Consider the following 16,369-nt stretch of genomic DNA (forward strand, 5'->3'; position numbering starts at 1 on the left):
ACTGGGACGCCATCCTAGGTTCTATCTATGTTTGTTCTTTTGGTTTCCTATCATTGGAATGTCATCCAATGTTATACCTAGGATTAGTCGATTGTTTCTTTTGTTTCTCATCGTTGTGACACCATCGTAGTTTCTATCTACGTTCCTTCTTAGTTCCTTTCGTATCCAAACATTGGGATTCCATCCTACGTTCTTTATAGGTTCTTTGTTAGTTCCTTCGATTTCCAATCATTGGGAAGTCATCCTAAGCTCTATATATGGTTGTTCATTTGTTCCATTGGTTTCTCATCATTGGGACCCCATCCTAGGTTCTATCTATTGCTCATTGTAAGTTCCTTCGGTTTCTTATCATTGGGAAGCAATCCTAGGTTTTATCCACACTTATTTGTTTATTCCTTTGGTTTTCTAATCATTTCACGCCATCCTAGGCTTTATCTATGTTCATTCTTGCCTCCTAAGGTTTCCTATCATTACGATGCCATCCTACATTCCATCTAAAGCTTATTTCTTTGTTCCTTTTTTTTTTTTTCCACATCATTGAGATTCCATCCTATGTTCTATCTGTGTTCGTTCTTAGTTCATTTAAAGCATATTAGTTTGTTCCTTTGGTTGCTCATCATTAGAGCGCCATTCTTGGTTCCATCTATTTTCTTTCTTAGTTCATTTAGTTTCCCATGCTGGAGATGTCATCCTAGTTTTTATCAAAACTTATTCGTTTGTTCCTTTCCTTTCCCTTCACTAGGACGTCATCGTCACTGTTACCATCACCGTCACAGTCACCATTACCAACATCGTTACCGTCACCATTATCACCACTGTTACCGTCACCGTCACTATTACTCTTATCGTTACCATCATCGTTACTATCATCATTACCGTCACTATTACCATCACCATCATCGTTACCGTTACTGTTATCGAAATTGTTACTGTTGCCATCACCATCACCGTCACCGTTACCATTATCATCACCGTCACCGTCACCTTTACTATCCCTGTTACCATCATCGTAACCGTTACTGTCACCGTCATCGTTACCATCACCATCACCTTTATTCACCTAGTACTAATTAATTAAATAGGTAATAATGATTATTTTAGTACTTAACTTTAAGCTTTGTAATTAGATGTTAAAACTAGTTTGGTGCTAATCATGTTTAATTATGAATTAAACTTTGATTAAGGTTAAGTGGGATTAGTTAATGACTTAAACATGCTTATTAGGTTCTTAGCGACTGATTAGGGTTATGAAAACCTAAAGGACTAATGGGCAATTATGGGTTTTATTTTTGATAACTTGAAGGACTAAAGTGCAAAATTGGGAAATTGAAGTTAGTGGAATGCCACCTCCTACTTGGGTGGATTGGTGGCAGCCATGTGGCTTGCCACCTCGTGCTTGGCTGCATGGAGACCCCTTTATAAGGGGGCTGCAGCTCCTTTTCCACCATTTCACCTGCAGCAACTTGGGTTAGAGAGAGAATCTGGAGAGAGAAAGTGTAGATTTGAGGTAAGCAAGTTGTTTAATTTTGTAATTTTCGTTTATTTTGGTTCATAATGGTATGCTGAAAAGAATTAACGGTAAAATTTGTGTAAAAGTTGAGTGTAATTAGTTATAAGCCTGGTTTAGTTAAAAATCACAATTAATTTAATATTAAAGTATTTTAGTTGAAATATTTTATTAATGGTAAGATCAGCACGAATCTTTGTTTAATTTGGTTTGATTGAAAAAAAATAGATTAGTAAACATGTGATTAATTAGGTTATTTGGACACTTAGGATTTGTTAATAGGTTAGGCTTTAAGAAAATCAAAAGAATTAGTGTTTGGTAATTAATTGGGGAATATGAGAATTGAAAAAACTTAATGATAGAAAGTTGTTAAATATTAGTAAGAAAGGAAAATTTCACAAGTTTTAATTGAATAAATTTTAATGGTTTGGAAACCTAAATTATGTTATTTCATTTTAGTTCCTCGTAATAGGCAAAGATCGCCTACATAGAAGTAACACAAAAAGGAAACTGGTGTAAGGTAGGGAATTTTATGCTATTTTATAATGTATCTGATTTCTTTCCTTGAATCATTTGTTGGAATTTCACGTTATTTCTATGATTTCATAAAATGTTTTCATGTGTTATTGCATCTTTGTTTATTGCATTGAAATGTTACCATGATATTGGAACGTATATTGGTATGAAGATTCATGGTTGTGTTGTCGAAATGGTTCATGGTGTGGTTGCATTGCAAGAAGGATATGGAATTATCACATATGATATTCAAAGAATTGATTGGTGGGAAGTGTTTATGTGATGCTACGGACATTATCATTTGATATATTGTTTATGTGGGACCGTAGGTCCTTGGGTGAAAGTCCCTAAATCCCTCAAGGAAGACACTCCGATTTGGGTGTATGGGGTTGGTCCTGCCCTTGGGTTTTAGTCCCAAAAGACACGGGGTATGACTTGCCCTTAGGTGATGTCCTAGAATAGTCATTATTATATTGATCGTGTATCTTGTGAAGCATTGATATTTGATGTGTAGATTGTTGGGGATTAAGAGTTTATCAGTAGTGAAAGGATGGATGGGGAAAAGCAAAGATGAAACTAGCAAACACATGCATACATGTTTGACATGATTACACATTCGTTAATGGTTATTAAATGTTTATCATCCATGCTTTTAAACGTTTAATTCAAGGTTTTTAAGGGTATGCTTTGGATTGTTATAAACTTTCCTACTGAGTTGTGAACTCACCCTATCCCTTCCACCTTTAGATGCAAGTTAGAAGACCTATGCAAGAAATAATGCTTGAGCAATGCTTTACTGTGATTGGATGTTGTTTGCTCAATTGAAAGTCTTTTGAGGCTTTACCTTTGTATTAAAGATTGAATCTTTTTGTAGGAATAATGTAATATATATAATTGTTAGGTACACTTGTAGTAAGGGCTACCTGTAGTGAACAATGGGGTTTTGGTATATGTAAATTAACGTAGTATAAGTTTCTTTTAAGAAACGAACCATATTTTGTTAACTACAAGTTAGAAAGTTTAATACAGGATGTACTCCTTATAACAGGTTTTGCATATCTTCTTTTTTCACAAAATCAAGTAGGAACTCAACATTTAAATTTTTGAGAGAACTTATACTGTATTTGAGTATCAATTCTTTAGTTTGAAGGATAACAAAAACCGGGGTGTGATAGCTTGGTATCAGAGCATAAGGGATTAGATCCCTATTGTGGACAATAGGTGGGGAGCCCAATAGGTGCATTGGAGTCATTATTATTGTGACACTGTTGTATTGTATATTATCTATTGATATGAAGTGAAAGGTTAAAGGATGAATGTTAGGTTTGTGTTTTTGTTGTGTTGATGATATTCCTTGTTGTATTGGTTTGAATATGCCTAGCTATGATAATTGTAAGCATGTTGCCTGTTTGAGTTCCTGATCATTGAGAATCCATTACTATGATATTGTTGTTATCAGGTTTGTTTTGAAAATGTTTGTATGTGACATAAGTGGTTTGATTGTATTGTTTAAGGATGCTTGATTTCATGAATAACCCTTATAAAGTGATGTATTGATAATCTAATCCTTGTATACCTTTCTAAGACAAAATGCCTAGAGTAAGGAACAGATTAACCACAAGGCCTAGACAAACAACTAGATCATCTCTAATATCTCATGGTAATGTAACTGAGGGAAGAGTTGCAATATATCCAACTGATGGTTCATAATTCCAGAATGTGAGCTTAATTCGGGAATTTAAAGCACTAACTCCTCCAATCTTTCGTGGTGGGCCTAATTTTCTTGAAGTTGAGAATTGGATGAAAGAAATAAAGAAAATATTGGATGTAATGGCAGTGCCTGAGAAAAGGAGAGTTTCTTTAGCGTCCTTCATGTTGAGGCATCGCAGACAACTGGTGGGATATGATCAAGACTACTCAGGATGTAACTAAGATGGTTTGGATGCAATTTGAGGAGCTGCTTTTATCTAATTACTTTCCAGAGGCCGTTAGAAACAAAAAAGAGTTGAATTTATACACTTGGTTCAAAGGAACATGACAGTGATTGAATATGCAACAAAGTTTACACAACTATTTAGATATGCTCCGAATGTGGTTGCAGATGAACAAATGTGAGCTGAACAATTCCGAGAGGGGTTAAGATTGAACATTAGAGCATAGGTCGCTCCCTTCATGCTTCATACTTATAGTGAGGTTGTGGCAAGGGCTCTTGTTATAGAAAGGGAAATGGAGGAAGCTCAAAGGTTGAGAAGCAGAAATTCTAGGTTTGGTTGTTCAGAAAAATGAGAACGAGACTTCAAACGCTAGAAAGTGATTCATCCCCAACAACAACCCATAAAACAAGAGTAGTATAGTGGGACTACAGATTCGACCAAGGGACCAAGGAGATGTTATGAATGTGGTGAGGTGGGACATCTTAGGAGGGAGTGCCCAAAATTTCAACGACTTGCATACCAGCCATCTCAACGGCAGTTTTGGCATATGAACCCACGAATCCAAGGAAGACAACCTCAAGGGGAAGGAAACTTTAGACAAGGGAAGCCTTGAGGGAAGCCAGAGCAAGAACAACAAGGGAGATTTTATACAATAGGGTCACAAAATGAAGAGTCAAATGCCTGGGTGGAAGGTATGATCTTATGTTTTAGCACTTGGGCACATGTTTTATTTGATCCAAGAGCTACCCACTCTTTTATTTCTATATCATTTGCCTCCATGCTAATATAGAATTTGTTCCCCTTCATTGTTCATTATGTGTTGAGACTCCTATGGGTGGTAAGGTGGAAACCAAGTGGGTGTGTCATGCTTGTGTACTTTATATTGGGAGTCTTGAAGTTACAATGGATCTGGTTCTTCTTGATATTTCATCCTTTGATGTAATTGTGGGGATGGATTCGCTTGCCCAGCATCATGCTGTGTTTTTATTTGAAGAAAGTAACATTCCAAACCTAGATGACAAGTGGTCAAGAAAGGATGGCGGACACTATTTTCTTTTTAATATGAAGGGAGAAGGCAAAAAGATGACAACTAAAGATTGTATTCCAATGGTTTGTGAATTTGCTAATGTTTTTCCTAAAGAATTGCCATGTTTACCTCTCATAGAGAGATGGATTTTTCTATTGAATTGTATCTAGGTACAGATCCAATACAATAGCTCCATATAGGATGGCTCCAGTTGAACGTAAGGAATTGAACATTCAGTTGCAGAGTTGCAAACTAAAGGGTTTATTCGGCCTAGTACCTCACCTTGGGGTGCTCCAATATTGTTTGTAACGAAGAAGGATGGATCCTTGCGGTTATGTGTGGATTACAGAAAATTGAATAGAGTAACAGTGAAAAACAAATATCTGCTACCTCATATTGATGACTTATTTGACCAGTTATGTGGGGCTTGCTATTTTTCAAAGATTGATTTAAGATTTGGTTATCATCAGTTGAGGATATGAGAATCAGATATTCCAAAGACTGCATTTTGTACAAGGTATGGGCCTTATGAATTTGTGGTCATGCCGTTTGGGTTAACCAATGTTCCAGCTACATTCATGGACATGATGAATCATATTTATCGACCTTATTTGGTTCATTTTATGGTGATATTTGTGGATGATATTTTGATATATTAAAAAAGTAGAGAAGAGCACAATCATCATTTGCATATGGCACTTCAAACACTTAGAGAACACCAGTTATATGCCAAATTGGAGAAATGTGACTTTTGGTTGTAGGAAATTCAATTTTTGGGGCACATGGTTTCTCAAGAGGGTATCTAGTGGATCCAACAAAAGTGGAAGCTGTGACAAAGTGGGAAAGACCCAAGAATGTTTTTGAAGTACGTAGTTTTCTTGGACTAGCTGGGTACTACAGAAGGTTTGTTGAAAACTTTTCTTGAATTGCTTACCCAATGACTAGACTGACACGCAAGGGAGTGAACTTTGATTGGAATGATAGGTGTGAAGAATCCTTTCAAGAGCTAAAAAGGAGATTAACAACAGCGCCATTGCTAATTACTCCTATTAGTTGCGAAAGATTTATAGTTAATTGTGATGCTTCAAGAAATGGCTTGGGATGTGTTTTGATGCAAAGAGGAAGAGTGGTTGCTTATGCTTCTAGGCAATTGAAGAACCATGAGCAAAACTATCTTACACATGATCTCGAACTCGCAGCCATAGTCTTTGCTTTAAAGTTATGGAGACATTACTTATATGGTGAAAATTTTGAAGTGTTTTCAGATCACAAAAGTTTGAAGTACATTTTCTCTCAAAAAGATCTGAATGCAAGGCAAAGGAGATGGATGGAAACCCTTGAAAATTTTAACTTTACTTTGCAGTATCATCCAGGAAAAGCTAATGTGGTTGGTGATGCCCTAAGTAGAAAGGCTTAATGTGTGTTATCTGGGTTGGTGGTTTATGAGTGGAAAATGTATGATTACATCAGTGAGTTCAATCCTTGCTTTGATGCACATGATTTTGGTGCATGTTTTTGTACTTTGGTAGCTCAACCATCAATATTGCAGAAGGTTATTAAAGCTCAAAGGAAAGATACAAAGTTAGAGGACATGCACTCTCGAATCATGGCGGGTAATGCAGTAGAAGGTTGGAGCATACATTCTAATGGTGGGATTCATTTCTTGAATAAACTTTGTGTTCTTAATGATGCTCAGGTGAAGGAGGAGGTAATGAAGGAAGTTCATCATTCTCAATTCACAGTACACCCTGGAGAAACTAAAATGTACCATGATTTGAGGCGTCAATATTGGTGGTAGGGTATGAAGTGGGATATAGCTCAATTCGTTTCCAAGTGTTTAACATGTCACCGCTACGGTTATAGTAACTATTACTGTCATCATCATCGTCATCGTTACCGTCACCGTCATTGTCATAGTTACCGTCACCGTTACCGTCATCTTGACTGTGACCGTTATCGCCGCCATCACCGTCATTAATACTATTACCATAATTGTCATCATCATTTTTATTGTTACCGTTATTGTCATCGTCACCGTTATTGTTATCGTCACTATAATCGTTACCATAACCGTCATTGTTACCGTCATCATCACCATTACTGTGACCTTGATCGTGACCGTTACCATTACCGTAACCATAACTCTTACTGTTATAGTTACCATCACCATCACCGTTATTATAACCGTCACCTTTACTATAACTATTACTGTGACCGTCATCGTTACCGTTACCATTACCGAACTATAACCATTATCGTAACAATTATCGTCACCGTTATCACCACCATCACCATTATCGTCATCGTTTAAGTTATCGTTATCAGTACCATTACCATCATTGTTACCATCACTGTTACTGTTACTGTTACCGACACCGTTATCGTTACTGATACACTCATTGTTACTATTACTATCCCCGTTACTTTTAACGTCACTATCACCGTCACTGCCCCCCGTTACCATTATCATTACTCTCATCGTCACTGTTACCATTACCGTTACCGTTATCATCACCATTACTGTTACCGTGACCGTTATCGTGACAAGTACAATTATTGTCACCATTACCATCACCGTGACCATCATTGTTACCGTCACTGTGATCATGTCGATCATCGTTACCGTAACTGTAACCGTCCTCGTCACTGTCAAGATCACCATTACTATAACCGTCACGGTCACAATCATCGTCATCGTCACCGTAATCTTCACAGTGACCATTAATATTACAATCACCGCTACTGTCACCGTTGCCACTACCGTTACCATTACCGTTATCGTTGTCATAACCGTTACCCTTATCGTCACTATTACTATCCTCGTTACTCTCATCGCTACCGTTATCGTTACTATCACCTTTACTATCACCATTACCGATACTATTACTGTCACCTTCACTGTTATTGTTACCGTTACCTTTACCATTATCGTAACTGTTATTGTCATCGTTACTGTCACCATCACCGTTACCGGCACCGTTACCATTACTGTCACAGTTACCAATATCATAAACGTTACTGTTATTATAACCATTACTGTCATCTTTATAGTCACCGCCACAGTTACCGTTACTATTACAGTTACTGTCACCTTTATAGTCACCGTCACCTTTACCGTCACTATTATAGATACCGTTACTGTCATCGTCACCGTTATAGTCACCGTCACCTTTACCGTCACTATTATAGATATCGTTATTGTCATTTTTACCGTCATCGTTATTCATCATCGTTATCGTCACAATTACTGTCACTGTCACCGTCACTGTCACCGTTACCATCACTGTTTCTGTATGCATTACAATCACCGTCAGCATTACCGTTATAGTTACCATCACCTATACCATTACCGTCATCATTATCGTTACCGTTACCGTTGCTGTTACTGTTACAGTTACAATTACGGTTACCGTCACCATTACCATCACCGTTACCGTCACTGTTACCGTTATCGTCATCGTTACCATTACCGTCACCGTCACCGTCACCGTTACCGAGACTGTCAACGTTACCATCACTATTACAATTAACATCACCATTGTCGTTACCGTCACCGTTACCATTACCATCACCATTATTGTTACCGTTACGGTTACTATCGTCGTTACTTCTACAGTTAGCGTTACCATTACCGTCGGCGATATCGTTTCCATCACCGTCACCGTCAACCTTACCATTATCGTTACGGTCACGGTCACCGTTATTGTTAATTTTATTGTTATCGTCATCGTCACTGTTACCATCACCATTACCCGTCACTATTACCGTTATCGTAACCGCTACTGTCACCGTTACCATCCTCGTTACTGTCATCGTTACCGTTATTGTTACCGTTACCATTACTGTCACGATTACTATCACAGTTACTATCATCGTTACCGATACTGTTACTATCACATTCACCGTTACTATTACAGTTACCATTATCATAACCGTTAATATCACTGTTACCATCACCGTTATCATCATTGTTACCGATACTATTACTATCATCGTCACCATTACCATTTCTAATATCGTTACCCTTATCATAACCGTTACTATCACTGTTACAGTCACAGTTGCTGTCATTGTTACAGTGACCGTCACCGCCACCGTTATCGTCACCGTTACCGTCACCATTTTCGTCATCATCACCATTACAATCACCTTTACTGTCATTGTCACTGTCACCGTTACTATCACCGTTACCGTTACCGTCACCGTTACTGTCACAATTATTGTCATCGTTACCGATACTATTACTTTCACCTTTACCATTATTGTTACAGTTACCATTATCGTAACCATTACTGTCAATGTTACCATCACCATCACCGTCACCGTTACCAATATTGTTACTATCACCATCACCGTTATCGTTATCGTAACCGTTACTATCACCGTTACCGTCATAGTTGCCGTCACTGTTACTGTGACCGTCACCGTAATCGACACTATCACTGTTACCACCACCGTTATCATCACCGTTACCATCACTATTTTCGTCATCGTCATCGTTATCGTCACCGTTACCATAACTGTCACCATTACCATTACTGTTACTGTCCACGATACCGTTACCATTATCGTGACCGTCATCGTAACTATTACTATCACTATGACCGTTACTGTTACCATTACAGCTACTGTCACTGTTACCATTATAGTAACCATTACCGTCATCGTCACTATTACAGTAACCATTACCATCATTGTTATCGTCATCTTCACCGTCACCGTCACCATCACTGTTATTGTCACCATTACCATCATCGTTACTGTTACTGTTATTGTCACCATTACCATCATTGTTACTGTTATCGTTATTGTTATCGTCACTGTTATCGTTACCGTTACTGTTATCATTGCCGTTACTGTTACCGTTATCGTTACAGTTACCGTTACTCTTTCTGTTATTGTTACCGTTAAAACTCCGTTACCATCATTGTGATCGTGATTGTTACCGCCACTGTCATCGTCATTGTTACCGTTATCATTACTGTCATTGTCATCTTTACTGTTACCGTTATTGTCACAGTCACCGTTACCATTATTGTTACTGTAACCGTTACCGTAACCATCATCATTACCGTCACCGTCACCGTTACTGTTGCCGTTTCTGTCATTGTTACCGTCACCATTATCTTTAACATTACTATTACTATTATTGTCCCCATTACCGTTACTGTTTCCAATACCATTACTGGTACCGCATCATCGTCACCGTCACCATTACCGTTGCCGTTTCCGTCACTATTACCGTCATCATTATCTTTAACATTACCGTTATTGTTACCATGACCGTTACTGCTACCGTCACCATTATCGTAACTCTTACTGTTACTATTACCGTCACCATCACCGTCACCATTATTGTAACCGTTAATGTGACTGTCACCGTTACTGTTACCGTTATCGTCATTGTTACCGTAACCGTTACCGTAATTGTTACTGTCATCGTTACGACCTCCGTCACCATTACCGTCGCCATTTAAATCACCATTATCAGCACCGTTTCTGTCACTGTTACCGTCATCGTTACAGTTACCGACACTGTTATCGTGACCATTACTTTCACAGTTATCATCACCGTTACCGTTACTGTTATCGTTACCATCACCATTACCGTTAACGTCACCGTTATTGATACACTCACCGTTACCATTAGTGTCACTATCACCGTCCTCGTCCCCGTTACCATTACCATTACTATCACCGTCACCGTTACCATTACCGTTACCGTTATCGTCACCATTACCGTCACTGTGGTCATCATCGTTACTGTCACTGTGACCGTATCCATCACCGTTACCGTTACCATAACCGTCACGGTCACGATCACTGTTAGTGTAATCGTCACGGTCACGATCACCATCATTGTCACGGTGACCACCAATGTTATAGTCACAGCTACCATCATTGTTACTGTTACCATTATCGTTACCGTTGTCATAACCGTTACCATTGCCGTTATTATCACCGATACTATCACCGTTGCCGTCCCCGTTACTCTCACCGTTATCATCATCGTTACTGTCACCATTACCGATATTGTTACTGTCACCTTCATTGTTACCATTACTGTCACTTTTATTGCCACCGTTAGCATTATCGTTACCCTTATCGTTTTCGTTATTGTTACCGTCATCGTTATATTGTAACCGTTATCGTTATTGTGACCATCACCATTACCGTCACCATTACCATGACCATTATCGTCAATGTTATTGTCACTGTCACCGTCATCATTTCTGTGGCTGTTATTGTTAACATTATTGTTATCGTTACCATCACCGTTACCGTTTGTGTAATCGTTACCATTACCATCACCGTTACTGCCACCGTCACCATTATTATCACTGTTTCAATTACCTTTACCGTTACTGATACAATTACCATCATCGTTATTGTTACTGTTACCGTTACTATTACCGTCACCGTTACCATTACCATTATCGTTACTGATACACTTACTGTTACCATTACCGTCACTATTACCATTAACGTCATTGTCCCCATTAGCATTATTGTTACTGTCACCGTCACCGTTACTGTTATCATCACCATAATTGTTACCGTGACCATTACCATGACAAGTATAGTTATCGTCACCATTACTATCACCATGACCATCACTGTTACCGTCACTATGACCATCTCCATCATCGTTAGCGTAATCGTCATGGTCATGGTCACGGTCACCATTACTGTAACCATCATGGTCACAATCACCGTCATTGTCACAGTGACAATCAATGTTACAATCACTGCTAGTGTCACCGTTACCGTTACCATTACCATTACCGTTATCGTTATCGTCACCATTATTGTCCCTGTTACTCTCACCGTTATCGTTATTGTTACCATCGCCGTTACTGTCACCGTTACCGATATTGTTACTATCACCTTCACCTTCACCGTTATCATTACCGTTACCGTTACCCTTACCATTATCGTAACCATTACTATCATCGTTATTGTCACCATCATCGTTACCGTCACCGTTACCATTACTGTCACTATTACCGTTACCGTTATTGTAACCATTACTATCGTCGTTACTGTCACCATCACCGTTAGAGTTACCGTTACAGTTACCATTACCGTTACAATTACCATTACCGTCACTATAACCGTTATAGTTATCATCACCATTACCATTATTGTCATAGTTATAGTCACCATGACTGTCACCGTTGTAGTCACCATTAAAGTCATCATAACCGTTACCGTAACCGTTTCTGTCACTGTTATTGTGACTATTATCGTTACTGTTATTGTCATCATTATGTGACTATTACCATTACCGTTATGGTTATCATCATCGTTACCGTTACCTTTACCATTATAGTTACTGTTACCGTCACCGTTATTATTACCTTTACCATTACCATTACCGTTACCGTCACCATTACCATTACCTTTATCATAACCGTAACCATTACCATTACCGTTTCCGTTGTCGTTACGGTTACCATTACCGTTACTTTTTCCGTTATCGTTACCATCACTGTGATTGTGACCGTTATCGTTATGGTTATCGTTACTGTTACCTTTACCATTACCGTTACAATTATCGTTACCTTTACGATTATTGTTGCCAAATCATATAGATTTGGTCTACACCAAAATTGAAACTAAACTACCAATACTGATTTGACTAAATGTAGTCTATAATGAAAACCATACAGAATAACGATGTGACCCATCGTACATGTGTGATCTGCATAAAAAATGTATAAGGTGCCATCTATTACGAAAACTAAATAGGACAATGACGTGACCAATTGTTCAGGTGCAGTCTACGTAAAAAATGATAACTATTATGACCAATCGAATCGGGTGTCGACTGTGATGAAAACATGATAAGACAACTACCATGGTTGATTGAATGGGTGTAGTCTACGCTAAAAATGATATTGAAGTGTCGTGACCAATTGGATCGGGTGCCAACTGTGACGAAAACCAAATAAGCTAACTATGTGACTTATTGTATAGATGTGGTCTACGCCAAAAACGAATTTGAGCTGCCATGACTGATTAGACGGGGTCGGGTCTATGATGAAAACCAAATAGGACAACGACATGAGCAATCTTATAGATTTGCTTTACGTAGAAATCAAAATTGAAATATCATGACCTATTTAACTAAGTGCAGTTTATGAGGGAAATTGGACAGGACAATGACGTGACCGATCATATAAGTGCGGTCTACGCCAAAAACGATACTCCACTTTTGTGACCAATCGAATCGGGTGTTGACTATGAATAAAACTAGATAGCACAACTACGTGACTGATCGTACAAATGTGATCTATGCAGAAAACGAAATTGAGTTATCGTGACTGATTGGACTAGATCCAATCTATGACGAAAATCAAACAGGACAATAATGTGACCGATTGTATAGGTCTAGTCTACACCAAAACTAAAATTAAACTATCAAGACCTATCTGACTAAGTGTGGTCTCTTATGAAAACCAGATAGGACAATGATGTGACCAATAGTATAGGTACGGTCTCATCGAAAATGAAATTGAGTTGTCATGACCGATCAGAACGGGTGTCATCTATGATGAAAACCAGACAGGACAACGATGTGATCGATAGTACAAGTATGACTTACACCAAAAACAATACTGAACTGTCATGATCAATCGGATATGGTGCCAATTGTGATGAAAACTAGATAGGACAACTATTTGACTAATCGTACAAATGTGGTCCACACCAAAAATGAAACTGAGTTGTTATGACCAACCGAACCAGTTTTCACTCAATAAACAAGCCTTTTACTCTATTCCCGACTACGAGTCAGGAATAGCGGCCTTACCCATTCTAACATTAACAACCGATCGTTTGTGCCCCTTACACACAAGGGGCACTCACTTGCTAGAGCAAGAAGTTATTCAAATTCAAGAGTTCCCAGGGGAGGACCCCTAGACCCCCTAGGATTGCCAGGGGAGGTCCAGGGTCCAATCTATGATGAAAACTAGACAGGACAACGATGTGATCGATAGTATAGGTGTGGTCTACATCGAAACTAAAACTGAACTTGTTGGGACCTATCTAAACTGGTGTAGTCTATAATGAAAACTAAATAGGAAAATGACATGATCGATTATACAAGTGTGGTATATGTCAAAAACAAAAATAAGTTGTAATGACCAATCAAACTAGGTGCCATCTATGACAAAAACCAGACAGGTCAACAACATGACCAATTGTACAAGTGTAGTCTACGTCAAAAACGATACTGAACTGCCATGACCAATCAAATTTTTTGTCGATTGTGACAAAAACTAGATAGGAAAAATAATGTGACTGATCGTGTAGATGTGGTCTATGTCAAAAATGAAACTTTAATGTTATGATCGATAGAATTGGGTACTCTATGTGATGAAGACAAGACAGGACAATGACGTGACCAATCATATGGGTCTGGTCTACATCGAAACTGATACTGAATTGTCAAGACCCATCTAACAGGGTGTAGGCTAAGAGGAAAACCATACGGAAAATGACGTAATTGATCAAGCAGGTGTGACAAAATTAAGTTATCATGACCAGCTGATCAGGTACGGTAATTAATGAAAATAAGATAGGACAACAATGTGACCAAATAAACCGGTGGGGTTTGCGCTGAAAATGATATTGAATTATCATGACCGATCGAATCGGGTGTTTTCTATGACAAAAACCAATAGAAAAACGATATGACCAATTATAATGGTGCGATCTACACTGAAAATAATACTAAACTTTCATGATCGATCAGATCGGGTGTTGATTGTGACAAAAACAAGATAAGACAACTACATGACTTGGTCATATAGATGGAGTCTACGACAAAAACGAAACTAAGCTATAGTGACTAATCAGACCGTGTGTTATCTATGATGAAAATCAAATAGGATAATAATGTGACTGGTCATATAGGTCTAGTCTAGGTCGAAACTCATTTTGAAATGTCGAGACCTATCTGACTATGTGTAGTTTATGATGAAAACCAGACAAAAAACCTACGAGGTCGATCGTACAAGTGTGATCTACGTCGAAAATGAAACTGAGCTTCCATGTGTGATTAGACAGAGTGTAGTCTATGATAAAAACCAAATAGGACAATGACATAACCAATTGATAAGTATGGTCTATTTCGAAATCGAAACTGAATTGTCCAGACTTATTTGACCAAGTGCGGCCTGTGATAAAAACTAGACAAGACAATGATGTCACCAATCGTGCAAATGCGATCTACATAAAAAATGAAACTAAGTTGTCATGACCAATCGGATTGAGTGTTGACTGTGATAAAAACCATATAGGACAACTACGTGACTAGTCGCAAAGATTCGATCTAGTTATGATTTGCCTAAAATGAAAACTAAGTTATTGTAAACGATCAGATCATCTTCGGCTGAAGCGTGTCTAGTCTATGACGAAAATAAGACAAGACAGAGACGTTACCGATCATATAAGCATGGTATACGTTGACACAAAAACTGAACTATTGGAACCTATTTGACCAACTACGGTCTGTGATGAAAACTAGATAGAACAATGACATGATCGATTATATAGCTACGGTTTACGCCAAAAACAAAATTAAGTTGTTACGATCGATCAAATCTGGTACGATATGTGAAAAAAACTAGAGAGGACAATGACATGACCTATCATACAAGTGCGGTCTAAGTTGAAAACAAAATTGAGTTATAATGACTAATCCGATAAGGTGTAGTTTGTGACAAAAATAAGATAGGACAACAATATGACTGAACATACATGTGTAGTCTACATCGAAAACGATATTGAATTGTTGTGACCTACCAACAAGGTGTGGTCTGTAATAAAAACCAGACAAGACAATGACGTGATTAAACAGATAGGTGCAGTCTATGTCAAAAATGATATTGAACTATCGTGATCGATGAGATTGAGTGTTGTCTTTGATGAAGACAAGATAGGCAATGTGACCAATCTTACAAGTGTGGTTTACGTAAAAAATGATATTGAACTTTCATGACCAATCAGATCAAGTGTTGACTATGACAAAAACCAAATAGAACAACTATGTGATTTATTGTACAAATATAGTCTATGCCAAAAATGGAACTGACTTGTCGTGACCGATCGAACCAGGTTCGATTTGTTACAAAATGCAGACAAGACAACAACATGATTGATCACATAATTGTGGTCTATGTCAAACGAAACTGTTGTGATCGATCGGATCAAGTGACATCTATGACAAAAGCAAGATAGGACAACGACATGACTAATCGTATAGGTGCAGTTTATGCCGAAAATGACACTAAACTTTCATGACTAATTGGATTGGGTGCTGACTATGACGAAAACCAGATAGGACAACTACATGACTGATGGTACAGATGTGGTCTA

At 38.2% G+C, this 16,369-nt stretch overlaps 3 protein-coding genes across 3 annotated transcripts; 1 reads left to right on the forward strand and 2 right to left on the reverse strand.

The window, feature by feature from the left end:
• Window positions 1–7,428: 7,428 nt before the first annotated feature.
• Window positions 7,429–8,265, reverse strand: LOC117905497 (N66 matrix protein-like). The gene has a single exon (XM_034818405.1). It carries the CDS (start codon window positions 8,263–8,265, stop codon window positions 7,429–7,431), a length of 837 nt encoding a protein of 278 aa, XP_034674296.1.
• Window positions 8,266–9,926: 1,661 nt separating this feature from the next.
• On the reverse strand, window positions 9,927–11,114 carry LOC117905498 (hyphally regulated cell wall protein 3-like). Its single transcript, XM_034818407.1, has 3 exons — window positions 10,707–11,114; window positions 9,991–10,650; window positions 9,927–9,935 (listed from the first exon to the last, which is right to left on the reverse strand). Exons 1-3 carry the CDS (start codon window positions 11,112–11,114, stop codon window positions 9,927–9,929), a joined length of 1,077 nt encoding a protein of 358 aa, XP_034674298.1.
• Window positions 11,115–11,171: 57 nt separating this feature from the next.
• On the forward strand, window positions 11,172–12,260 carry LOC117905499. The gene has a single exon (XM_034818408.1). The coding sequence runs from the start codon at window positions 11,172–11,174 to the stop codon at window positions 12,258–12,260; it is 1,089 nt and encodes a 362-aa protein (XP_034674299.1).
• Window positions 12,261–16,369: the final 4,109 nt, after the last annotated feature.

This window comes from Vitis riparia, chromosome 18, assembly GCF_004353265.1.
Source record: "Vitis riparia cultivar Riparia Gloire de Montpellier isolate 1030 chromosome 18, EGFV_Vit.rip_1.0, whole genome shotgun sequence".
NCBI lineage: Eukaryota > Viridiplantae > Streptophyta > Magnoliopsida > Vitales > Vitaceae > Vitis > Vitis riparia.